The 27048-nt window shown below is 34.6% G+C and overlaps 1 protein-coding gene across 4 annotated transcripts in view; it reads left to right on the plus strand.

Moving 5' to 3' along the window:
- LOC125280827 (mannosyl-oligosaccharide 1,2-alpha-mannosidase IA) overlaps positions 1 to 20975 on the plus strand; it is a 272485-nt gene extending 251510 nt beyond the window's left edge. For all 4 annotated transcript variants that reach the window (XM_048211569.1, XM_048211570.1, XM_048211571.1 and 1 more), the window contains 4 exons: positions 4938 to 5157; positions 12422 to 12594; positions 14647 to 14762; positions 18403 to 20975. In XM_048211569.1, the coding sequence (XP_048067526.1) occupies positions 4938 to 5157; positions 12422 to 12594; positions 14647 to 14762; positions 18403 to 18553 (660 nt within the window). In that variant the 3' untranslated portion in view covers positions 18554 to 20975. The remainder of the gene's footprint in view (positions 1 to 4937; positions 5158 to 12421; positions 12595 to 14646; positions 14763 to 18402) is intronic.
- The last annotated feature ends 6073 nt before the right edge of the window (positions 20976 to 27048 follow it).

Below are 27048 nucleotides of genomic sequence, written 5' to 3' on the forward strand. Positions count from 1 at the left end.
CATACAATTCATTGCCATGTCATTACAAAGCTCTATTTTTTTTTTATAATGCTATTATTATTGCAATTTAGTTGCATGTACTGTTTCTTATGGAAGTATGTTTCCGCCACTGAATAAGAAATAAAAATGGTAATTGCGACTTTTCATCTCACAGTTTTTTTCTCAGAATTGCGAGTTATAAAGTCAAAATTGTGTGATTAAAAAAAAGTTGTGATATAAAGTCAGATTTGCTTAATATAAACTTGCAATTGTGAGGAAAAAGTCAGACTTTATTTTTCACAATTGCAAGATTATATCTTGCAATTCTGACTTTATAACTCAGAATTGAGTTTACAACTCGCAATTCTGACCATTTCTTGCAATTCTGACATTATAACTTGCAATTTTGAGTTTAGAACTCCCAATTTTGAGTTTGTTTTTCGCAGTTTTGCGTTTATAACTCACAATTCTGACTTTACAACTCGCAATTCTGACATTATAATTCGCAATTTTGAGTTTATAACTCACAATTCTGACTTATAACTTGAAATTTTGAGTTTATAACTCCCAATTTTGAGTTTATTTTTCGCAGTTTTGTGTTTATAACTCGCAATTCTGACTTTACAACTCGCAATTCTGACTTTATTTCTCGCAATTGAGTTTATAACTCACAATTCTGACATTATAACTCGCAATTTTGAGTTTATAACTTGCAATTCTGACATAACTCGCAATTTTGAGTTTATAACTCCCAATTTTGAGGTTATTTTTCGCAGTTTTGCGTTTATAACTCGCAATTCTGACTTTATAACTTGCAATTTTGAGTTTATAACTCGCAATTCTGACTTTATAACTCGCAATTTTGAGTTTATAACTCCCAATTTTTAGTTTATTTTTCGCAGTTTTGTGTTTATAACTCGCAATTGTGACTTTATTTCTCCCAATTAAGTTTATAACTCGCAATTCTGACTTTATAACTTGCAATTTTGAGTTTATAACTCCCAATTTTGAGTTTAATTTTCGCAGCTTTGCATTTATAACTCGCAATTCTGACATTATAACTCACAATTCTGACTTTACAACTCGCAATTCTGACTTTATTTCTCGCAATTTTGAGTTTATAACTCGCAATTCTGACTTTACTTTATTTCTCGCAATTGAGTTTATAACTCACAATTCTGACATTATAACTCGCAATTTTGAGTTTATAACTTGCAATTCTGACATAACTTGCAATTTTGAGTTTATAACTCCCAATTTTGAGGTTATTTTTCGCAGTTTTGTGTTTCTAACTTGCAATTCTGACTTTACAACTCGCAATTCTGACTTTACGACTCGCAATTCTGACTTTATAACTCGCAATTTTGAGTTTATAACTTGCAATTCTGACATAACTCGCAATTTTGAGTTTATAACTCCCAATTTTGAGGTTATTTTTTCGCAGTTTTGTGTTTCTAACTCGCAATTCTGACTTTATAACTCGCAATTTTGAGTTTATAACTTGCAATTCTGACATAACTCGCAATTTTGAGTTTATAACTCCCAATTTTGAGGTTATTTTTCGCAGTTTTGCATTTATAACTCGCAATTCTGACTTTATAACTTGCAATTTTGAGTTTATAACTCGCAATTCTGACTTTATAACTCGCAATTTTGAGTTTATAACTCCCAATTTTTAGTTTATTTTTCGCAGTTTTGTGTTTATAACTCGAAATTGAGACTCTATTTCTCCCAATTAAGTTTATAACTCGCAATTCTGACTTTATAACTTGCAATTTTGAGTTTATAACTCCCAATTTTGAGTTTAATTTTCGCAGCTTTGCATTTATAACTCGCAATTCTGACATTATAACTCACAATTCTGACTTTACAACTCGCAATTCTGACCTTATTTCTCGCAATTTTGAGTTTATAACTCGCAATTCTGACTTTACTTTATTTCTCGCAATTGAGTTTATAACTCACAATTCTGACATTATAACTCGCAATTTTGAGTTTATAACTTGCAATTCTGACATAACTTGCAATTTTGAGTTTATAACTCCCAATTTTGAGGTTATTTTTCGCAGTTTTGTGTTTCTAACTCGCAATTCTGACTTTACAACTCGCAATTCTGACTTTACGACTCGCAATTCTGACTTTATAACTCGCAATTTTGAGTTTATAACTTGCAATTCTGACATAACTCGCAATTTTTAGTTTATAACTCCCAATTTTGAGGTTATTTTTCGCAGTTTTGTGTTTCTAACTCGCAATTCTGACTTTACAACTCGCAATTCTGACTTTATAACTCGCAATTTTGAGTTTATAACTTGCAATTCTGACATAACTCGCAATTTTGAGTTTATAACTCCCAATTTTGAGTCTATTTTTCGCAGTTTTGTGTTTATAACTCGCAATTCTGACTTTATTTCTCGCAATTAAGTTTATAACTCGCAATTCTGACATTATAACTCGCACTTTTGAGTTTATAACTTGCAATTCTGACATAACTCGCAATTTTGAGTTTATAACTCCCAATTTTGAGTTTATTTTTCGCAGTTTTGTGTTTATAACTTGCAATTCTGACTTTATTTCTCCCAATTAAGTTTATAACTCACAATTCTGACTTTATAACTTGCAATTTTGAGTTTATAACTCCCAATTTTTAGTTTATTTTTCGCAGTTTTGCGTTTGTAACTTGCAATTCTGACATTATAACTCGCAATTCTGACTTTACGACTCGCAATTCTGACTTTATAACTCGCAATTTTGAGTTTATAACTTGCAATTCTGACATAACTCGCAATTTTGAGTTTATAACTCCCAATTTTGAGTTTATTTTTCGCAGTTTTGTGTTTATAACTCGCAATTCTGACTTTATTTCTCGCAATTAAGTTTATAACTCGCAATTCTGACATTATAACTCGCAATTCTGACTTTACGACTCGCAATTCTGACTTTATAACTCGCAATTTTGAGTTTATAACTCCCAATTTTGAGTCTATTTTTCGCAGTTTTGTGTTTATAACTCGCAATTCTGACTTTATTTCTCGCAATTAAGTTTATAACTCGCAATTCTGACATTATAACTCGCACTTTTGAGTTTATAACTTGCAATTCTGACATAACTCGCAATTTTGAGTTTATAACTCCCAATTTTGAGTTTATTTTTCGCAGTTTTGTGTTTATAACTCACAATTCTGACTTTATTTCTCCCAATTAAGTTTATAACTCACAATTCTGACATTATAACTTGCAATTTTGAGTTTATAACTTGCAATTCTGACTTTATAACTTGCAATTTTGAGTTTATAACTCCCAATTTTTTGTTTATTTTTCGCAGTTTTGCGTTTGTAACTCGCAATTCTGACATTATTTCTCGCAATTAAGTTTATAACTCGCAATTCTGACATTATAACTCGCACTTTTGAGTTTATAACTTGCAATTCTGACATAACTCGCAATTTTGAGTTTATAACTCCCACTTTTTAGTTTATTTTTCACAGTTTTGCGTTTATAACTCGCAATTTTGAGTTCACAACTCTCAATTCTGACTTTATTTTTCACAGTTTTGAGTTTATAACTCGCAATTCTGACATTATAACTCGCAATTTTAAGTTCAATTTTTAAGTTTGTTTCTTGCAATTTTGAGTTTATAACTCACAATTCTGACTTTATTTCTCGTAATTGCGAGTTTATATCACAATTCTCGCAATTCTGAGAAAAGAAGTCAGAATTCTGACATAAAAAGTCACAATTACGTTTTTAATTTTTTATTCAGTGGTGGAAACAAGCTTCCATAGTTTCTGGTCTTCAGTATGTTCAGTAAAAAAGAAAGAGAAATGAATGTCTGCACAGGTGGTAGATTGCGTTGTTCAATTTAAGTTTGATTAGATTAGTTTAAGATTAGATTCACCTCTCATCCTGATCCGAGAGGAGAAATCTAGCCGCGATACAGAGAGAGCGAACACGTTCTCACTTATTATCACTTAATTTGCATATTAGCTTTTTCATTAGATAATGTTTCCCTTGAAGCATGTGGTCTGCCAAGATATTAATTACATTTATAATCAGGAAAGGGCAATTTCATCAGCCTAATGTTAAAATATAGAACATGTTATCAAATATCCAGCCCTGTGTCCAATGCTTTTGATTGGTGGAATTATTTTAAAGTTAATGTGAAATATTCGCAACCCATACTCTTGAAGATATTTGATGTTTAACTCGTTATCTTGATCGTGAATTGAATTTTGATTTCATGTTCACTGTAAGTGGGTTGTATACATTTGATGATGCCAAATGGAGAAAACTGATGACACAAACATGGAGAAAAACCTTTCGAACAAGTTTTGTTTGGGACTTGGAGAGGAAGACGCAAAAAAAAGAGCAGAACAAAACGATGAGTCATTTGCTATTGATCGTCCATGATGGCTTGCGCTGTTTTGTGCTTCTCTAAAAAGGCGAAAACATAAAAACGGAGAGGAAAGAAATGGATTTCAGCAGACTCTTTGAAATAAACAGCACTGAGATGTTTTCCCGTATAGTCTTTGGCAGATTTATACACCTTCAAGTGTCAAAGTCTCGATAGAATCTCAATGAGGCTTGACTTCAATTCACCACGCAGCATACTGTCTTATACTATACATAAAACATTTCATGCATAAATGTCAGCACCTAAGGCAATATATGCATGCTGTCCCAGTTTTATATGTGCATAGATTCAAGCTTCATTGAAGTCCAGCGTTGCCTTGATTTCAAAGCACTTTACAAATCTAACGGATGTTTCATCCACTTTCACACAAAACATGTCCATCCATCTGTTTTTCCTAGGAAGAGTGTTTGGCTGCGATTAATAGCTGCATTATCTTCATGTATTGTTTTGAAAAATCTCATGCTCCACCACTCAGAAATGCTGGTAGCTGAAAGGGTTGCTGCTGCATTGTATTTACCAGAGTTATTTCCCTGTCAAATTCCAGGCCATTGAGACAAACCTGGTGCAGAAGTCCCCGGGTGGTTTAACGTACGTGGCCGAGTGGCGAGGCGGCATCCTGGACCACAAGATGGGGCATCTGGCCTGTTTCTCCGGCGGGATGATTGGCATCGGTGCTGATGACGGGCCGGCGGGGCAGAAGCAGCACTACCTGGATCTGGCAGCTGAAATCACTCATACCTGCCACGAGTCCTACAGCCGCTCAGGTCGGTTCGATGCTTTATTTCTAAACAGTCTCAATTAACAATGTTAGTTGGTGTAGGTGAAACTACTCATAATTTAAAATAGTAGGAACTGTACAGCAGCACTCCTAAATCTACTCTTTAAAATGCAGAAAGTGCAGTCCACTGCATGCCAATCTTATTTTAGTATCATTAATATACTATTATAGTATATGTATTAATCATTTAAATTTGTGTGTGTGTATATATATATATATATATATATATATATATATATATATATATTATATAATAGAGAGAGAGAGAGAGAGAGAGAGCTTTAGTTGTTTTTTCTTTCATTATCAATTTTTGTAAATATTTCTTTTCACTTTTTATTTATTTTTATTTTCATTATAGTAATTTTACTACTTAACTGAAAATTAAAAATGTTGCCTTGGCAACTAACTGAAATAAAATACAGTCAAACCAAAAATTATCCAGACATTTTTTTTATATTTTTTTACTAGTGGGTGCAGGACACTATAGTTCATTTATGTAAGTGAGGATAGCAAAATAAAGTAAACTCTGACATATTATACCCAAAAATTCTTCATAGCAGTAACATTGATAAAAATGTGGAGCCAAAAATTATTCAGACACTTTGACCTGACCATGTTTTGCTTAAGTGTTATGTGACATAATTAAGTTAAATTTTTTCTGACACAGTTTAACTCTGAGATCTTGTCATATTTTATTACCATTTTTTAAACTATAGTGAATAAACTGAATTAATGAATGAAATGTTCAAGGTGTCGGAATAAATTTTGATTTGACTGCATATGTTTTTTTTTTACTTTATTTCAGTTAACATCATAACTGAAATAATATTTCAGCTTTAGTTAACGATAACAACGCTGCATGTTGCAACGGTATATATGCCTGGTTATAATGCTCATTTCCATGATTTGTTGAAATACTGCTGCCATGATCACTAGTAAGTGTTCACAGATAAATAAAATTACCACCTACACTACCGTTCAAAAGTTTGGGATCGGTAAGATTTTTAATGTCTTTCGTCTGCTCACCAAGGCTACATTTATTTAATTAAAAATACAGTAAAATCAGTAATATTGTGAAATATTATTACAATTTAACATAACTGTTTTCTATTTGAATATATTTCACAAAGTAATTTATTCCTGTGATCAAAGCTGAATTTTCAGCATCATTACTCCAGTCTTCAGTGTCACATGATCCTTCAGAAATCATTCTAATATACTGATCTGCTGCTCAAGAAACATTTATTGTTTACAGATGTACAAAATATTGTGTACAATATTTTTTTTCAGGATTCTTTGATGAATAGAAAGTTCAAAAGAACAGCATTTATTTGAAATATAATCTTTTGTTATATTTTAAATGTCTTTACTGTCACTTTTGATCGATTTAATGCATCCTTGCTGACAAAAAATATTAATTTCTTTAAATTCTTCTCAAAAAAATAAAAATACAAATTCTTACTGACCCCAAACTTTTGAACGGTAGTGTATAATGCTACAGAAGCTTTGTATTTCAGATAAATGCTGTTCTTTTGAACTTTCTATTCATCAAGAAATCCTGAAAAAAAAAAAAAAGTACACAACTGTTTTCAACATTGAAAATAATCATAAATGTTTCTTGAGCAGCAAATCATCATATTAAAATTATTTCTGAAGGATCATGTGACACTGAAGACTGGAGTAATGATGCTGAAAATTCAGCTTTGATCAGAGAAATAAATTACATTTTATATTATATTCCAATAGAAAACAGTTTTTACTGTATTTTTAATTAAATAAATGCAATCTTGGTGAGCAGACAAATCTTCTTTTAAAAATATAAAAAATCTTACCGATCCCAAACTTTTGAACGGTAGTGTACTTTCGGTGACCAAAAATATAGTGCAACATAGGGCTTAAAAAATAAAAAATAAATATATAGGTTCACTCTGAGCAGAATCTGTATTTTTTCGTTTCAGTTCTAGTGTTCCTTCTGTAACATTACTGTTCCGAAAAATTAAGAAAAAATACTGGTTAATAACGTTATTTTACTTCTTTTTTTTTTTTTTTTTTTTTTTTGCTTATACTTTAAACTTTATAAGAGCTTGAATAGAACATTATACTAAAAAGAGCTTGTGACTAAACCTCGTGGATCCTCAAACTGTCAACAAAACATTTTGGAGACAGTCTCTGCTTTTTTGCAGTGCCAGGGTAAATAAAAAACTGGTTGTTTGAATAGGTACAGCATTTTCTTTACTCAAAAAAAAAAAAAAAGATGCTAATGTTTTATGCTGAGAAGAAAAGAGGTTAGTCTAATATAACATAAGTCTGGTAGTAGCGGAATAGTAGTGGTTCTGCACAAACCTGCAATTTTCTCTGGTTTCAAAACACCACACTGGATATACCTGCCATTCAATTTCACTTCAATGTAATGCTTTAACGGTAGGTGACATATACTCAGAAAAACTCAGACTTACATATGATGACTTGACAGCTGAGAGCGAGCATTTCATTCACGTTGCATGCATCAACTTCACATTTGCATTGTCCATAATATTTGAATTCATGATTGGTTGACTGACAAATTAAAATATTAAACAGAATGATAAAATAACGTTATTTGTCTGAAGTGTTCAGTGTGCTGATATAAGTATAAATATAAATATAGCGCATGATGGACTATAGTTTTATAATATTTTTATGTGACATGGCTACTAAATTGAATTCATGTAGAAAAAACATTTTGTTCCACAGAAAAAATAAATAAATGCAAACTGGTTAATGGTCATTTCAAGAAAGCCTTTCTTTTCAGAACAATTAAATTTGATTTTGTTTTTATTTATGTACTTGTTAAAATTTAGTTTGTTTCCAGTTTTTGTCTTTGTTCCTTGAACCAGTTCAGAGCTCTGGTGCAGCGTGACAGAGCTGACTTTTGTTTAATAAACCTGATTTACATAAAAAGGTGATTGTTATTGTTCAACTAAGTCTATTAAAAAATTGTTTGTTATTTTAACAAAAAAATAAGTTTGAAAGAAAATCTGATAAAAAACTAAACGAAAATTACTAAAACTGAAATAAGTAGAAGTACAAGTACTAAAATGACTAAAACTAAAATCAAATACATTTAAGCTATATAGAAATTACAAAAGTGCATAACAAAATTGCTAAATTTAAACTAAGCTGAAAATGTAATAAAAGCTGATTTAAATTATGAACAAATATAATATTATATAACTATAATAGTGTGAAAACACTGCTAAAATAAAACCGCTGTGATGTAAAACGGAGCGTGTCGCAGTTTCGTTAGTAAGGGATTTGACTCTTACAAAATAGCTCCTACTGATCTCTGAGAAAACATTGAAAGGCAGCTTCCCCAGAAATATTCCTTTGTCTTATCTTTCTCTTCATGCTTCCAGCTTGTCTGTGTTACTGAAAATCCAATCTGTTGCTGCTCAGATAGAGGAAGCCCATTACTCTCCTGGATAATCACAGCCTCTGTGTGTTGGTTTCTCAGACATCAGAAGCAAACAAATGAGATGAAGTCTAACCTGGTTCAGATCAAAAATAGCACAAATTGTGCTGGTCTTCACAGCGCTCTCATCAAGAGATATAGCAGGAGTGGAGGACGACTGAAATACCATGTTTGATCTCGTCTCGGCACACAATTTATGACCTCACGTCTCTCTCTTAAAATATAACATGACTGAACAACATATGAATGAACCTCACGAAACCTGTTGATAACATAGCCGGGTCAGATTTTATACAACAAAATCAAAAGAAACAAATGATTTTAGGAACATGAGGATTTCTTTACATTGTGTTTATTATTTTAATGACATTTATTTGCTATTTAAATTTTGACAATTTTGAAGTATTTATACATCATTGTAGTGTTTGTTATTTTGCCTTTAAATAATTCATAATTTCATTACTGTACTACAGTAAAACAGTTAAAAAAAACATATTAAAAGAATGTGAATCTAAGAAGAATCACTAATAAGAATTTAAAAAAAAATTAAAAAAATAAGAAAAGATGCTGTGCCGCCGGGTGAACTCAGAAACGAGGGAAAGCTGGATCCAAATGCAGAGTAAGATATAACTAGATGAATAAAGTTTGATGACAAACTTTGAAGTTGGCTTGAGAAAGCAGACCAGAAACTGAGAAAAAAAATTAAAAGTTTTAATATTGAAGGTTTGAAGTAGTTTGAAGTTTAAAGTTTAAATGTTGTGAAGGCAATAAAGTCTATCCGATGGATGGATGGATGGATGGATGGATGGATGGATGGATGGATGGATAGATAGATAGATAGATAGATAGATAGATAGATAGATAGATAGATAGATAGATAGATAGATGATTTAACATGAATTAGCACTTTGTTAGCATGTTTTAACATGTTGTTAACAATAATTAGCATGTTTTGCTAGCCTGTTTTAGCATGAATTTGCATGTCGATAGCACGATTTAACGTGTCACTAGCATGTTTTAGCATCATTTTAACATGTTTCTATCATGATTTAGCATATTGTTAGCATGTTTTAACAAGAATTAGCATTTTGTTAGCATGTTTTAACAAGAATTGGAACAATCAGATAGATGGATGGATGGATGGATGGATGGATAGATGATTTAACATGTTACTAACATGAATTAGCATTTTGTTAGCATGTTTTAACAAGAATTGGAACTATCAGATAGATGGATGGATGGATGGATGGATGGATAGATGATTTAACATGTTACTAACATGAATTAGCACTTTGTTAGCATGTTTTTACACATTAAGAATTATCATGTTTTGCTAGCCTATTTTAACATGATTTTGCATGTTGATAGCATGATTTAACATGTCGCTAGCATGTTTTGGCATCATTTTGTTAACATGTTTTAACATGTTTCTAGCATGATTTAACATTTTGTTAACATGTTTTAAGAAGAATTAACATGTTTTGCTAGCCTGTTTTAACATAAATTTGCATGTCGATAGCATGTTTTGGCATTTTTTTGTTAGCATGATTTTTTGTTTCTAGCATGATTTAGCATTTTGTTAACATGTTTTAACAAGAATTAGCTTGTTGCTGGCATGATTTAGCATTTTTCTAGCATGATTTACATGATTAGCATTTTGCTAGACACATTTCTAACATATTTTAACATGTTGTTAACATGACTTAACATGCTGCTAGCATTTTTTAGCACATTGCTACCATGAATTAGCATGTTGTTAACAAATTGTAACATGTTAGCTTGAATTAGGATGTTGTTATCATGATTTAACATATTTTGCTAGCAAGTTGATAGCATTATTTACCATGTTGCTTGCATGATTTAGAATGTTGATAACATGTTTTTACATGAATTAGCATGTTTCTAGCATTATTTAACATGTCAGCATGTTTTAACATGTGAGCATAAATCAGAATGTTTGCTAGCATGTTTTATCATTAATTAGCGTATTACTAACATGTTTTATCACATTGCTAGCATGAGTTAGCATGTTTTGCTAACACACTCTAAAAAATGCTGGGTTGTTTCAACCTAAATTTGGGTGAGATATGGACAAAACCAACCATTGGGTTAAAAATTTCATTTAAAAATGTAACCCAAATGGCAGGGTCTGTCCATATTTGACACAACCCAGTAATTTTTAGAGTGCATGTTTTATCACATTGGTAGCATGTCGCAAGCTAGTTGCCAGGCTTTGTTAGTGACAGATATATAGTGGATGAAGCTTAAATACTCTACTATTATTACTACTCTATTACTATACTACTATTAGAGTTATTGTATTAAAGTTTTAACCCCTCAATGAAAGCATATGAGACTTTTGTGATTTTCAATCTTCTTTTTTAAGAAGTTGGATCAGTTTGAAATCAGTTTGAAAGATATAGCAACCCGAGTCAGAAATGTCTGAAGGTGGTTGTAGCTTTAAAGCTCTAGGAGGAGATACTGTTCAGATTTTGGCTTAGAAGAAGTTTAAAGGGTTAGTTCACCCAAAAATGAAAGTAATGTCATTTATTACTCACCCTACTCAAAATAAGAGTCAGAATAATACAAATAATAACAAAAACACCAGAGAACACCAAGAACTGAGAACAGCAAACAAATAGGCATAAAAGACAAGACCTGACAATCAACACAGGAAATGCTGAGGTATATATACATGATAGATAGCTTTTATTGACATATCCTTTTCATTGTGTGCCCCGGTGTGCCATGATACTCAGAGAAGCTGTGATATTAAACACATTTGGAGAAACATTGTGCCATATATTGAGAAGTGTCATATTAATGTTGACAATAAATGCTTCCCAATGGGAGAAACAGCATCACCGTAACAGACCACCTACAGCGTCATTCACGATAATTGCCAAAAAACTGCCATACTTCACTTTAATATGACGGCCACGCAGTGTAAAATATTGTTCCAGGCTGAAGTGGTGTAATATTGCTAAAGAGACAAGGAATTGAGACAACAAAAACCAAAATCAGTATGCAAATTAAAATGTTTATTCAGAAGAGAGTGTTCTCCCAGACTGGGGCTGCTTGTAATTTTAGATTTAAGGGGCATAATGGGATACATTTGGGTTTGTTACGTTATGTTCTGCTTTGAAAGCATTGTGTTAGAAGTATGCACAAAATACACAAGCTTTGTGTTTATTACCTCAGGTTTCTCCACACTGTAAAAACACAAAGCTAATCGCATCTGTTCAGCGGCGTGTGTGTTTATCTGCTAGTATTTCCACCATCTGAGGAATCAGTATGAGGGAGACTAAATACTAACTAGCATCTGTTTTTAGTGAGAACAATAGACATGCTTTCACTTTACAGTAAGGTTTCATTAGTTAACATTTCTTACAGTTGTACTCAAAAGTTTACATACCCCTTGCAGAATCTGCAAAATGTTAATTATTTTAACAAAATAAGAGGGATCATGCAAAATGTGTGTTCTTTTTATTTAGTACTGTCCTGAATAAGATATTTTGCATAAAAGATATTTACATATAGTCAAAAAATAGCTGAATTTATAAAAATGACCCGGTCAAAAATGTACACTTGAAGATTTTTACATCCCCTGGTAAAAATGGCGTTCTGGCAGGTAAAATCCACATTTTTGGCAGGATTCCCATGGTAAAATTTGCATTCCAGAGGCTAAATATCATGTTATTTGGGGTTGCTTCATCCGGCAGACATGAAAAACAACCCACGGCAACAGTGTTAAAGTAGTATTTAGAGTCAGTATTTAAATATTTTTCTCTGTCAACAGCCACCAAACTTGGTCCAGAGGCTTTCCGTTTTGATGGAGGAGCGGAGGCCACAGCCACCCGACTGAGTGATCGCTACTACATCCTGAGGCCAGAGGTCATCGAGAGCTACATGTACATGTGGCGTTTGACCCACGACCCCAAGTACAGGGAGTGGGGCTGGGAGGCGGTGGAGGTGTGTGAGACATCTGTGAAATAAAAAAATATATATATTTAAAATGTTATGTGAACATTTAGGAATATTTAGGTTATTGGTCAAAAAATATGGAATTTCAATTGTTGAAAGTGTTACCCCAGTGTGGTTACAGCAAATTGCAAATAGTTTTATCGTTACTTTGATAGATAGATGGATGGATGGATGGATGGATGGATGGATGGATGGATGGATGGATGGATGGATGGATGGATGGATGGATGGATGGAACTATTAAAAGACGGATGGATGGATGGATGGATGGATGGATGGATGGATGGATGGATGGATGGATTCACTAATCTGTATAAATTACATTGGATGGATGGATGGATGGATGGAACTATTAAACGAGGGATGGATAGATGAATGGATGGATGGAACTATTAAAAGATGGATGATGGATGGATGGATGGATGGATGGATGGATGGATGGATGGATGGATGGATGGATGGATGGAACTATTAAAAGATGGATGGATGGATAGATGGATGGATGGATTCACTAATCTGTATAAATGACATTGGATGGATGGATGGATGGATGGATGGATGGATGGAACTATTAAAAGACGGATGGATGGATGGATGGAACTATTAAAAGATGTATGGATGTATGGATGAACTATTAAAAGAGGGATGGATAGATGAATGGATGGATGGAACTATTAAAAGATGGATGGATGGATGGATGATGGATGATGGATGGATGGATGGATGGATGGATGATGGATGGATGGATGGATGGAACTATTAAAAGAGGGATGGATAGATGAATGGATGGATGGAACTATTAAAAGATGGATGGATGGATGGATGGATGGATGGATGGATGATGGATGGAACTATTAAAAGAGGGATGGATAGATGAATGGATGGATGGAACTATTAAAAGATGGATGGATGGATGGATGGATGGGTGATGGATAGAACTATTAAATGATGGATGGATGGATGGATGGATGGGTGATGGATAGAACTATTAAAAGATGGATGGATGGATGGATGGATGGATGGATGATGGATGGAACTATTAAAAGAGGGATGGATAGATGAATGGATGGATGGAACTATTAAAAGATGGATGGATGGATGGATGGATGGATGGATGGATGATGGATGGAACTATTAAAAGAGGGATGGATAGATGAATGGATGGATGGAACTATTAAAAGATGGATGGATGGATGGATGGATGGATGGATGGATGGATGAATGGATGGATGAATGATGGATGGAACTATTAAAAGATGGATGGATGGATTCACTAATCTATATAAATGACATTGGATGGATGGATGGATGGATGGAACTATTAAAAGACAGACAGATAGATAGATAGATAGATAGATAGATAGATAGATAGATAGATAGATAGATAGATAGATAGATAGATAGATAGATAGATAGATAGATAGAACTATTAATGGATGGATGGATGGATGGATGGATGGATTCACTAATCTATATAAATGACATTGGATGGATGGATGTATGGATGCATGCATGCATGCACAGAACGATAGATTCATAAATACATATATAATTAGATACATACACACACACATACATACGCAACTTTCTACAGTATATTTGATTAATCAGCGAGAGGTTGAGGATCTCAGGGTCTTGCATGGCACTTATTCACATTAGCTTTGGTAAATGAATGGTTGGCTATGGCTGTTACATTAATATAGCTCGTGTTAAAGTGCTGCACTCCCTCCAACAGACTGACATGTTAATTACTGGCTGCAGGAGGTGGAGGAGAAGCCAAATGGATTTGTCAAATACATCTCCAAACCAAACTCAAGAGACAATCCTAATTATAGTCTAGATGTCCACCTTTGTTTGAGGTTAATAGATCATTAATTTGCCACGTCAGCTCTTTTTATTCAGTGCTCAAATTTAGCTGTAAATCTTCTCCACTGTCGTTGGAAATAGTTTTAAAGGAAACTATAGAAACTGTAGTCACCACTGTTTCACTTTCATTTTAAAATGAATAAATAATCAAGCTCAAATGGTTTGTCTTCACAGGCGTTAGAGAAGCATTGTCGCGTAGACGCGGGTTTCTCAGGAATCAGAGATGTGTACGCCTCCACTGTCAGTCACGACAACATGCAACAAAGCTTCTTCCTGTCCGAGACGCTCAAGTAAGTTCATTATCACCCTCATGTACCTGTTCCTATGCCTTTCTGAATCAGACATCTTATCTATAGGTTTAATAATGAATCGTGGAATCATAGTAGAGTATTTTGCAATACATATGGCTAACCGCAGTTCATGCAGAACTTCAGTAGGAACAATCAGGAGAATCAAAGCAAGATGAAATAAAAAGACTAGGGACGCACCGATGTGATCATTTGGTGGTAATGTCTCCAGCTTTTATGTACGGTTTGTATTGACAAATGCTTAAACTACAGTATGGACAGTATGATAACTCCCTGAAAATATCACAGTATATGGTATTACTCAATTTGATTAATTATTGATTTATTTGTAAATATTTCAGGTAGGCCTACGTGTCAGTTTTTCTTAAGGGAAAAAAACTCTTCTAAATAATTAACAGTAAATAAGCTCATGAAGTGCTAACTAATGAAATATGAACATAACCTTTCTGAGTTAAATGTAACGTTAAGTGACGTGTTCATAAGCTAACGTCTTTCCACGGTTGAAATACGAGAGATGATATTTCAGTAAGGCTTTACAGAGTTAAGAGCTCGAAAGCATCCGTCCACACTGACTTTAGTTGTATGGAAAACAGAAGCGTGAAATGTCCTTTTTGGATTCATAGAAGCATACACAAGTAGACTGGTATAGCAGTGTTAAAGTGCCCCTATTATGATATTTTAAACATTCCTAATGTTGTTTTGGAGTCTCCTACAAAAGGTTTATATGCGTCCAAGAACAAAAACCACTTTAACTTTCTCAAAATATACATTCCAGTATCAGCTCTTCTCTCACAGTGTCTGAATCCATCAATGATTCAGTCTCTCTAAACCCCTCCTTTCTGAGAGCCTGCTCTGCTCTGATTGGTCAGATGGCCCAGTCTGCTGTGATTGGTCAACCAGTTACAGTGCGTGTCAGAAACAAAACACCCAAAATGTTTGGGTGAATGATGTTTCTAAGGAAGCTTGTTTCCCCCATGAAATAAAAAATAAAAAAGGTAATTGCGACTTTTTATCTTGCAATTCTGACTTTTTTCTTGCAATTGCGAGTTTATACAGCGTAAATGAGTACACCCCTTTTGAAAAGTAACTTTTTAAACAATATCTCAATGAACACAAAAACAACCACCAAAATGTTGACAAAACTAAGTTTAATATAACATCTGTTTAACTTATAACATGAAAGTAAGGTTAATAATATAACTTGGAGAACAAAATTTTCAGTTTTACTCCATGCAAAAATGAGTACACCCCACTGAAAGTCTCTGGAGCAAAGCTAAATCTTAGACTACAAATGTCTAATTTAACAAGAATTCAACCTCACATTAGTCTAATTATTCATTACACAGGTGTCCAGCAGACAGTTGACTATAAAAGGGTATTAAAACCCCTTCCCATTTCTTGCTGTCAGCAATGGCACCACATGGAAGAGAAATGTCACAAGAGCTGAGAAATATAAAATAATTTCTTTACACCAGAAAAGTGAAGGCTACAAGAAGATCAGCAAAGCTTTACTTGTCAGTCAGAATACTGTAGCAAAAGTGGTACAAAAATTTAAAAAAGATGGAACTGCAACCATCTCACAGAGACGTCCAGGTCGTCCACGGAAGTTAACACCTCGACAGGAAATCGGCATGCAAGTTCACTGCAGTTATCTAAAGAAGTAGAAAGCCAAACTGAGGTGCCTATTTCCTGTGACACAATATGGCGTACAATGCACAGGAATGGCATGCATGGGTGCCGTCCATGAAAGAAGCCTCTCCTAAAGCCCAGGCACAAAAAAGCCCGCCTAGAGTTTGCCAGGGCCCACGCTGACAAAGATGAAGACTACTGGGACTCTATACTCTGGAGTGATGAGACCAAGATAAATGTTTTTGGAACTGATGGCTTCAAAACTGTATGGCGTCGCAAAGGTGAGGAATACAAAGAAAAATGCATGGTGCCTACAGTGAAACATGGTGGTGGCAGTGTCCTTATGTGAGGCTGCATGAGTGCTGCTGGTGTCGGGAGCTGCATTTCATTGATGGCATCATGAATTCACAGATGTACTGCTCTATACTGAAAGAAAAGATGCTACCATCACTCCGTGCCCTTGGTCGTCATGCACTTTTCCAACATGACAATGATCCTAAACACACATCTAAAGCCACTGTTGGATTTCTGAAGAAGAACAGGGTGAAAGTGATTCAGTGGCTCCTGATCTGAACCCAATCGAACACCTATGGGGAATTCTGAAGAGACAAGTTGAGCATCACTCTCCATCCAGCATCCAGTCTCTAAAAGAGCTCATTCTTGAAGAATGGAAAAAGATAGATGTTGCAAAATGTCGCCAACTTGTTCATTCAATGCCTAGAAGACTTGGTGCCGTCATTAAAAATCATGGAGGCCAGACAAAGTACTAGATGTAGTAGTTTTTGTTGTGGGGTGTACTTATTTTTGCATCACCCTAATTTGAGTAAAACAGAAAAATGTGTAATCGAAGTTATATTATTAACCTTACTTTCAAGTTAAACAGATGTTATATTAAACTTAGTCTTGTCAACATTTTGGAAATTGTTTTTGTGTTCGTTGAGATATTGTTTAAAATGTTACTTTTCAAAGGGGGTGTACTCATTTACGCTGAGCATTGTATCTCACAATTCTGCCTTTTTTTCTCAGAATTGCATGATATAAAGTCACAATTGTGAGTTATAAAGTCAGAATTGCGAGTTATAAAGTCAGAATTGTGAAACTCGCAATTGCGTGGTTATAATGTGCAATTGTGAGGGGGAAAAGACTGACCTTTTTTCTCAGAATTGAAAGTTTATATCTTGCAATTCTGGCTTTATTAGACGCAATTGCGAGTTTATATTTCACTATTCTGAGAAAAAGTCAGAATTGTGTTATTAAAAACTCACAATTGCGAGAAAAAAATCAGAATTCCGAATTACATCTCGCAATTCTGACTTTATAGCTTGCAGTTGTGAGTTTAAATCTCGCAATTCTGAGAAATAAAGTCAGAATTGTGAGATAAAAACTGTGAGATAAAAAGCAATTACTTTTTTTATTTAGTGGCGGAAACAAGCTTCAATATGTTTCATTGCTGGATGAATCAGCCTTTTTGAACGAATCTCTTGAATGAATGATTCAATGACAAATACACTTACAATACAATGACAAAAACAGTCACTTGTCGCCACCTACTGGTGTAATGATGCGTTCGATACAATTGTTATTTGAAACGCCAAGTTATTTTCAAAGGGTTATTTACTCTATTTTGATAGCTACCGTAGACATCAGTGTTTATACCTGAACTATAAACGTTTATCCCAGTACTTCTGTGATCATTTTAATATTTGCAACACAGAAATAGCAATACTGTATGAATAAAAAGAGTGTTTGTGAAGCTGTTTCATACCCACACATGACAACCGCCCTCTCTGGTCAATGAGATGGCGTGGGTGTTTGAATCGAGATTGTGACCTTTAAAAGATTAATCATGCGGCTCTACAAACAGCTATATAACACTACATGAAAGTCAAAATCCAAAAAAGCATAATAGGGGCACTTTAAAGAATGGCATGCTGTATTTTTATGTTAATAAAACCAAATGAGTTTTGTTAACCCCGTCCATATTCGATCACAGATACCTGTACCTACTGTTCTCGGATGACGACCTGCTGCCGCTCGAGGACTGGGTGTTTAACACGGAGGCTCACCCGCTGCCCGTCATACGCAAAAGATGCCTGCAGGAGCACGGCACCAGGCAAGACGACGGACAGACGTCTCTGGAGTAGAATCCACCTGAAACATGGATTCAAACGCAGGGCCGCAACCTCACGGTCCTGACATGGATTCTCAGTTCCTTTCCTGTAAAGGATCTCTTTATATATAAATATATATATATATACACACGCTGTGATTGTATATCTCTGAGCCGAGACTTCCTGCTCTCCTCGGCGGGCAGAAGCCGGCGCAATTTTCCGTGGACAATCAGTGAAACGTGACTTTCATGAGAAGAGCACCTTTTTTCTTTGCTTCTTTCCTCTGTGAGGAAAAAACGAATAACTTGCAGCCCCGAATCTGTGGGAGAAGCGCCGTATGATGGTGGGCCATGCTGAGCGAAAGAGAAAACCACTTTTCTTCACGTCTTACCTGTAATTTATCTTTTCTTTCATCCTTTCATTGTGTATTCTTTTCCCACCTCTTCTGCCAAAGCGTTTGCAGTCTTTTTTATTTCATTTTCTCTCCCAAGCAGTGATAATTTGTTCTATCTAGTTTTGAGTCAAAGTTTGTGGTATGATTTTTATTTCTTTATTATTTCAAGGCAAAGCAAATGTAAAGCAAACCTTTCAAAGGTTCCTTTGCAAGATGTATTGTACAAAATCTTTTCGTTTAAATAGGAAGTTGAATGATGTCATTCGCAGGGCAGGATTGTTTTATGTGATTTTAGTGCTCATCTTCTTGATCTCATATTTTTTTGCGTCATGAGCCTCGGTGTTGTGCACGACATGCCATGTTTCAAAGACCAGCATCACAAGAGTGGAAAAACACACACTTGCACTGACACCGTATGGCCACTAGGGCTGGGCCATAAATATAATGAATATTCACTATATTTTTGCAATGATTTTTCCTGAAGATTGTAAATAACATAATTATTTTAATGCACTTTTTTTAATTTGTCCATTAAGTTTCCTTAAGATTGTGTCATCAGACTAGTTTTGTAATTCTTCAGTATTAAAAATGGCTTATAAGTTTGATTTATTTCCATGAATCACTTCAAACTGCTCACTTCACTTCAAAATTTCAGTGAATCGATTCAAAACTGATGATGCATTTTCATCATCATTCAAAAATCCTGGAGATTGTGAATCATGCAATTATTTTAATGTGCTTTTTAATTTGTCCATTAAGTTTCCTTAAGATTGTGTCATCAGACTAGTTTCGGAATTCTTCAGTATCAACAACCGCATTTAAGTTTGATTCATTTCCATGAATCACTTCAAACTGTTCGTTTCAATAAATTGATTCAAAACTCAAAAACAATGATGCCTTCGCATCATCACTCAAAAGTGCTGGAGATTGTGAATCATTCGATTATTTTAATGTGCTTTTTAAAGTTTGTCGTTGGACTAGTTTCATGATTCTTCAGTGTCAAAAACGGCATTTAAGTTTGATTCATTTCAATGAATCACTTCAAACTGTTCGTTTCAATAAAATGATTCAAAACCAAAAACAAAGATGCATTTGCAACATCACTCAAAAGTGCTGGAGATTGTGAATCATTCGATTATTTTAATGTGCTTTTTAAAGTTTGTCGTTGGACTAGTTTCATGATTCTTCAGTGTCAAAAACGGCATTTGATTCATTTCCATGAATCACTTCAAACTGTTTGTTTCAATAAAATGATTCAAAACTCAAAAACAAAGATGCATTTGCATCATCACTCAGAAATGCTGGAGATTGCGCATCATGTGATTTATTTTAATTCGCTTTTTAAAGATTGTATCATCGGACAAGTTTCATGATTCTTCTTTGATTCATTTCTGTGAATCAGTTCAAATTCAGCTCCATTTCAATGAATGGATTCAAAACTCTAAAACAAAGATTCATTGCATCATCACTTAAAAATGTTCTTGAAAGTCCATTTTGGTGCTTTTTTATATTGTTTTAGTAGAAATATTTGTAGGTAAATGTACTGTTATATTGGTGCATATAAATGAAAATGATTCAGATGTGAATAACATCAGTTTAACACTTGATTAAATCAGTCCTGCAGATTTCCCCCACAATAAAGATATGAAATTGCGTGCGTTTTTAGCACTATAGCCCAGCCCTACCGGCCACAGTCGTCTCAAAGCATTGATGGTGAATGTGAAGTTTTTTTTTCCCGGGGTTTTTGTCCCCGAAGCAACGCCATCCGACACAATAATGGTGGAATGAGTCTTTACATGATGAATGTGCGTGATTCACGTCATTAATTGTTCCTATTTTCTCTCTCTTTTCTAATTTTTATGGACATTTTATGAAAGACTCGTTCTTTTCATTTTCCTCAGGTGTTTCTGTACAAGTTTTGATTACAGTTATTTGCACTGTTCATTACGGTAGTGCTGATCATTGTTGAGTTTAATGTCTTCTGTCTCTCATTGTTGAATATTTTCAAATACTGGTAAAAGATCTGTGCGATTTATACATTTAAAATGAGTGCACAAATGCTTCACGTGTCTTTTTTTTCATGATATGCATTTCCATCACCAGCTCACACTAGCTTTGAAAACATGTTATTTATCAGTTGCCACTTACATCCTCAAAATACTGCGCACGATTCATAGGTTTTGGCAGGAATAGTGTGCACTTTGGTGTCCCTTGCATTAGATATCCAGATAAACAATCACATCTATTAGTTCTTGGTCACTGTTCATTTGCATTAAATGAATTTTGTCAACTTTTCATGCCCACATCACATTAATAATTATTGATATTACTCATCGCTAGCTCTCGGTGAAAACGAATGACTTTTGGTTGCTTCGTCACTACAATTTCTCCATCAAAAATAACTGTTACCCTAAACATCCTGACATTGGTCAGAGAAACAGATAGTCCCGCCCCAAATTCATATCAGTGATGTTGCACGTTTGTGATTCTCAAACAAACAGATCAATGTTTTGAAGATGTCAGACTTTTATACCATACTAATCTGGGCTATAAGAACTTACTTTAACCTCAACATTCATTTTAATGTGCACCATTAAAAATTGCTCACTTCATCTTTAAGTATGAGCTTTTATGAGACTCTCTGGACTTGTAGCTTCACATTAGTTTCAGACTGACTGAAGCATCATCAGCGTTACCTTGCAGATCGACCCAACAGCTCAATACAGCGGGCCCAAGACAGCTATGCAAGGTCAAGTCTGTTAGTCGTTGCATTTCAAATGATATTGCATACACAGATTTGCCAGTAAGGGATCTGTAACTGCTCTCTTCTATGCATTTTTTTCTCTTTCAGGTCAATTTCTGTCATGGTGCTTCAGCAGTTTGAAGGGAATCTACATTCAGTTCAATCTTAGACATTTGATAGCCACGTTGAGTACCGAAGCTTGTTACCACATGCCACAGTAACACGAGCGTATTCACATTTGCCTTGTTGTAAAACCTATTCTAACATAAAAAAAGGATCATTTTTAACAGCATGGGAATTGATTATCATTGGGATAATTAAGCGAATTCATTAAATGAATTTGAAAATGAAAAAGGAATTTGTGACATCAGGAAATTTGAAAGTTATATTTTGTTAAGACATTATTATTATTATTTTTATTATTATAAGAATTATTATTCCGTGGAATGTTTTGCAGTGATGAATCATTCATAATAAGATGAAGAACATAAATCAAGAAAGTAAAGCGGTTGATTTTGAACTTTAAAATCATAAAATACAGCATTCAATGAAGTTTTGTTTTATATAAAATCTAATCTAATAAATGTCAGTGTTAATGAACGCTGCGTGACCCTCGTAAAGAGCACTGAAATCTGCTGACGGGAGGTTGATTACACCTGTAACTGATGCGGTCCGTCGGCAGGATGAGTGTGTTTCCAGTCATTAACACAGCAAAATGAACGGTGGGATTTTGTTATGCTACCTTTCATAAAGTTCTCTAAATTTATTGCTGCGTAAAGTCATTAGATTTCCTTCAGCTCTCTGCTGATATCAGTTAAATTAATTGCACATTTGTGAATATCAGTTCTGATTTCCACTCGGGGTTGATCAATTATGTTCCCTAGTTTGTTCATCACAATTATGTGAAAGGTCTCACAGGGAGTCTGGATCAATTATACCTAATAAGTTTACTAAATTATACTTCCTCGGTCCTAAAAGGGCATGTTTTTGACACCGAGACTCGTTCTGAATGTCTGGTCCACAGTGTGATGTGGGTTTTTACCCAGAAACCCCTGAGACTAACAAAAAAAACAATTTTCATATTGAATTAAATGTGAAATAGAAAGCCTGAAATAGTATTTTCTTGTAAATAATCTTTGTAACTTGGAAAAATTACACACTGTAAAAAAATATTTTCATGATTTATCACTTTTTTTTTTTGTCAAAGTAACTTAAATAATTAATGTGGTTCAGATAACATAATATTTTGCATTTCTGTTGATTAAACCAATTGCCTTAGTTGTATTAACTCAAATTTTTAATTTCAATGAACTCAAAATTTTAAGGCAACCAGGTAACTTACTTTTTTAAGTTAAACCAACAATTACTTTTTACAGTGCAGTTATTTACAAATTCGACTTACAAACTCTTTCTGTAAACCTGATTCATAATATTTCATCATAAAGGCATAATACAGCGGCTCAAACCAATGCATGAAAAATAATACAAGTAAATATAAAAAAGTGTTTTGTTTTTTCATATTTTAGCTGCAGAAGGAGAGATAAATCCTTTAATTTGTTGTGCTGCATGTTAAAGCGTTTCTTTCGGCTCTTTTCTGGATATCAGTCTGCGACACAAACGTTCATTTTCACACTTTGAAGTTTGTGCAAGTCACTCACGGTTAATAACAATATGGACAGACATAACGAACAATATTAGCAATAAAAAGTCAGTTTCGCCACTGTTTCTGGATGATTACTCAATATGACACATGAATCAGTTTCTTTAGTGACCTCATCCTTTAATGCATTATATACTCTTTAGAAGTAAAACTATGATTAGGTAAATTTTATAATGTATTCAACTGATTTGAATGTATGTTATAGGGCGGACTGAATGCATTGTATTGCATTAAGAATAAAAACATCTTTGAGATGCATTATATAACTTAATTTTGAATGCATTATGCAATGCATGATAAAATGCTCGAAGTGAAGCTGGTGTGCAGTTGTTCAGTGCGCTGCACACACACACACACACACACTCCTCCTTCAGTTGCAGTTGTCACTGGCAGTGACCAGGGAAACAGGAATACGAGCTGAATAATGCAGGACTGTTCCCGTCTCCTCCTGCGTTTGTCCCTGAGCCGTCATGCTCCGTGGCTTCTTATTCCACTCTTTCTTCTCACATTGTGTCTGTTCGGTTTCATGGATTGTTGAGCTTCGCCTCTCAATTTTCTCTCAGGGTTGCTAGTTGAAAAAAAATAGGTCACGAAAAAGAGTTTTTCCCATTTTTAGAACAGCTCTCGTACTTTGTGTAAGGGAGTTGTTCAGCTAAAATAAAAAGTTGTAGCACCCTCATGTGTAGCACAAGTCTTTTATGATCTGGTGTGTTTGGAGCCAGACAGTCATGGTTAGTAGAAACTATAATTGAAGATACTTCAAAATTTCTCCTTTTATGTTACACAGTGAAAAAAATAACATCACGCAGGTTTGGAGTAAAAAATTACAGGGTGAATTATTCCTTCAATCCCTTTAAAGAAGGAACTTGTGTGCACTTAATGTTGAGAAACATGTTTTAATCATAATGTGTTTGTTTTGTGCTCTTGTGTTTCTCCAGATGTCTTTTCTCATGGCGCACTTTGATTATTCTCTATGATATAGTTTCTCTACAGACATACTTAGATCATAACTTATTTCAGAAATTCCCTTTTTTCAAGCCCTTATGTTTGAGTTTTTCATAAATTATGTGAACCTAACTCAAATTGGTACACATATACAGTATTTAAGTACCAATATTTGAGCAACAGGAACAATTCTGGCCGTCATATTAATGATACACTGTGAAGGTACCGTTCAAAAGTTTGGGTTCGGTCAGATTTTTCTTACCATAAGTCCCTTATGCTTACCAAGGCTGCATTTATTTGATAAAAAAAACAGTAATATTGTGAAATATTATTACAATTCAAAATAACGGTTTTCTCTTTGAATATATTTTAAGCTGTAATTTATTCCTGTGATCAAAGCTGAATTTTCAGCATCATTACTCCAGTCTTCAGTGTCACATGATCCTTCAGAAGCCCTTGATAGGGGCTAACTCCACTTTTAGACATACACTTGTGAATTTCCCTAAGCACTTCCCCTCAGGGGAATCCCTGCCGCCATTTTGAAGTGCATTCAACTTTGTCAAGTTGAGGGAAGTTTATTTGGACAGACCCTCGACTCCTTGATTTTGAGCGAGGGAGCGAGTCTACTCAATATGTACACTTGAGGCAGATCCATAGACCACAATGCAACATGATTGTGATGTCACCTTAAAGGGGACATATTATGCCCCTTTCACAAGATGTAATATAAGTCTCTGGTGTCTCCAGAATGTGTCTGTGAAGTTTCAGCTCAAAATACCCCACAGATCATTTATTATAGTTTGACAAATTTGCCCCTATTTGGGTGTGAGCAAAAACACACCGTTTGTGTGTGTCCCTTTAAATGCAAATGAGCTGCTGCTCCCGGCCCCCTTTCCACAAGAGGGTGGAGCTTTAACAGCTCACGCTTCGGTTGCTCAACAACAACAAAGCTGGAGAATCTCACACGGCCAAAATGAGGATTGTCACTGATGGAGAGACTCAGGAAGAAGTTACAACTTTTAGAAGTTTCTGAATGGTTAGTGCACTGTAAAACATGACCGTGATTTTAACAGTAAAAGACTAAAAATGCTGTGGTGAAAAACTGTCAATTGGTTTACAGAAAGTTTCCGTACTATATACGGTGAATAACTGTAATAGATCTAACGGTACATTTAATGTAATTTTACGGTAAAATACCGTTAACGGTTTTTGGAAGTGAAAAATAACAATTCATTGTAAAATTTACAGTGAAAAACTGTAAATTGACATTCCCACAATTCCCTGCGTGACACTTCACATTTGATATATTTTCGTTGAAATAACTCTGTTTCTTCTTTTTTTTTCTAATCAGTTATGTACATTAGGGTTTTATGTTACATCTAATGTTGTTAAAGTAATGTTTATTGCATTTTTAAAATTTCATGCATGGTACCATGATGTTTAGTGTGTGTGTGAATGACACTGTGTGCACCTTCTATATGTCAGTGTTGTCCTTCTCAGCTTGTGGAAAATCTGCTTGTGATGAACTTTGATTCATCATGTGACTCTTATCACCACTGTGATTGGTGACTGTCAGTGTATTATAAAGGTACAAAACAGATATTAGTACTTCATTAGGTTGGTAAATTAACATTATATCAGTTAATGAAATACGTTATTTTACCGTAAATTTAACATAATTTTTTTTTACGTTGCTACTGTATTTTTTACGGTAAAGTTCTGGCAACCACAGCTGCCGGTTTTTTACCGTAAATTTTACTGGGATTTTTTTTACAGTGTGGATAAATTTATGTAGTTGCTGTGGAGTTGATTCAACTCATCCACTAGCATGTGCCGTCATGTTAATCTTTCGTGCAAATCCAGCATTGAATTGACCCTCGTTTCTGAAGCAGTCCGGCGTAAAATGACGGCATGGCAACAACACTCTACTACAACAACTTTTCCTCTTCTCTAAAGCAGCCCAACATGGCCACACCCCCTTTGTTGTGTGTTCACAGGGGCGGGGTTTATGTAAATATTTTATTAGGGTTAGTGATGTCACTAACTCGGGAAGAAGCTCGTTGTAGTCCCTACCAGCTGTTTGTTGTAGTCCTTAAAAAGTGATTTCTGTAAAAGAAAATATCTCTCTTTGCATTGAACTTTGAGTGTCGTAACTTGATGTTGTTGTTTATGCTCAAACCGCAACATTACACACTAACTAAAGTTAAAAAAGTGAAATAATCAACCACCCCTTAGCTTTTATTATATTGTGAGGATTATGAGTTACAATAATACATTCATGTTTTGCAAGTTGATGCAGTTTATTACAGTTTATTTGGCTATTAATCACATTTTCTTAGACCCCCATGTTATATACAAAGTTCTGTCATGAAACTCTAGATGGCTCAGGCTGATAGGTCCTTAACTCAATATGCGTGCAATCACATCATTCTCTATAGGGCACAGCTGATTGGTTCCTGCTGTATCAGTAGCCAATGAGCTCGCTGCTCAACCTTCAAATACTTGGTCAGCATTTGCAGCTCACTTTCAGAAACCCTCCACCTTCCCCAGCTCCACCTGTATAGATCTGCTACAGATAATTTACATATGCTATACTGCAGGTCTTACTTGCTCACAGCAGTGTGTCTGTGTATGTATTGGCAGTAGCAAGTCGCGTACTTGCTCTGCAGCCGCAGCTGTGACAAATGGAGGAAGCGGGAGGTTACATAACTTAAACTGAACTCATGAACGTTCTCTTTTTCACTGTTTTGATCCAGTGCTCAAGAATCGGTGGAAATCATTTATTG

The sequence above is a fragment of the Megalobrama amblycephala genome, linkage group LG13, assembly GCF_018812025.1.
Source record: "Megalobrama amblycephala isolate DHTTF-2021 linkage group LG13, ASM1881202v1, whole genome shotgun sequence".
In the NCBI taxonomy this organism is placed as follows: Eukaryota; Metazoa; Chordata; class Actinopteri; order Cypriniformes; family Xenocyprididae; genus Megalobrama; species Megalobrama amblycephala.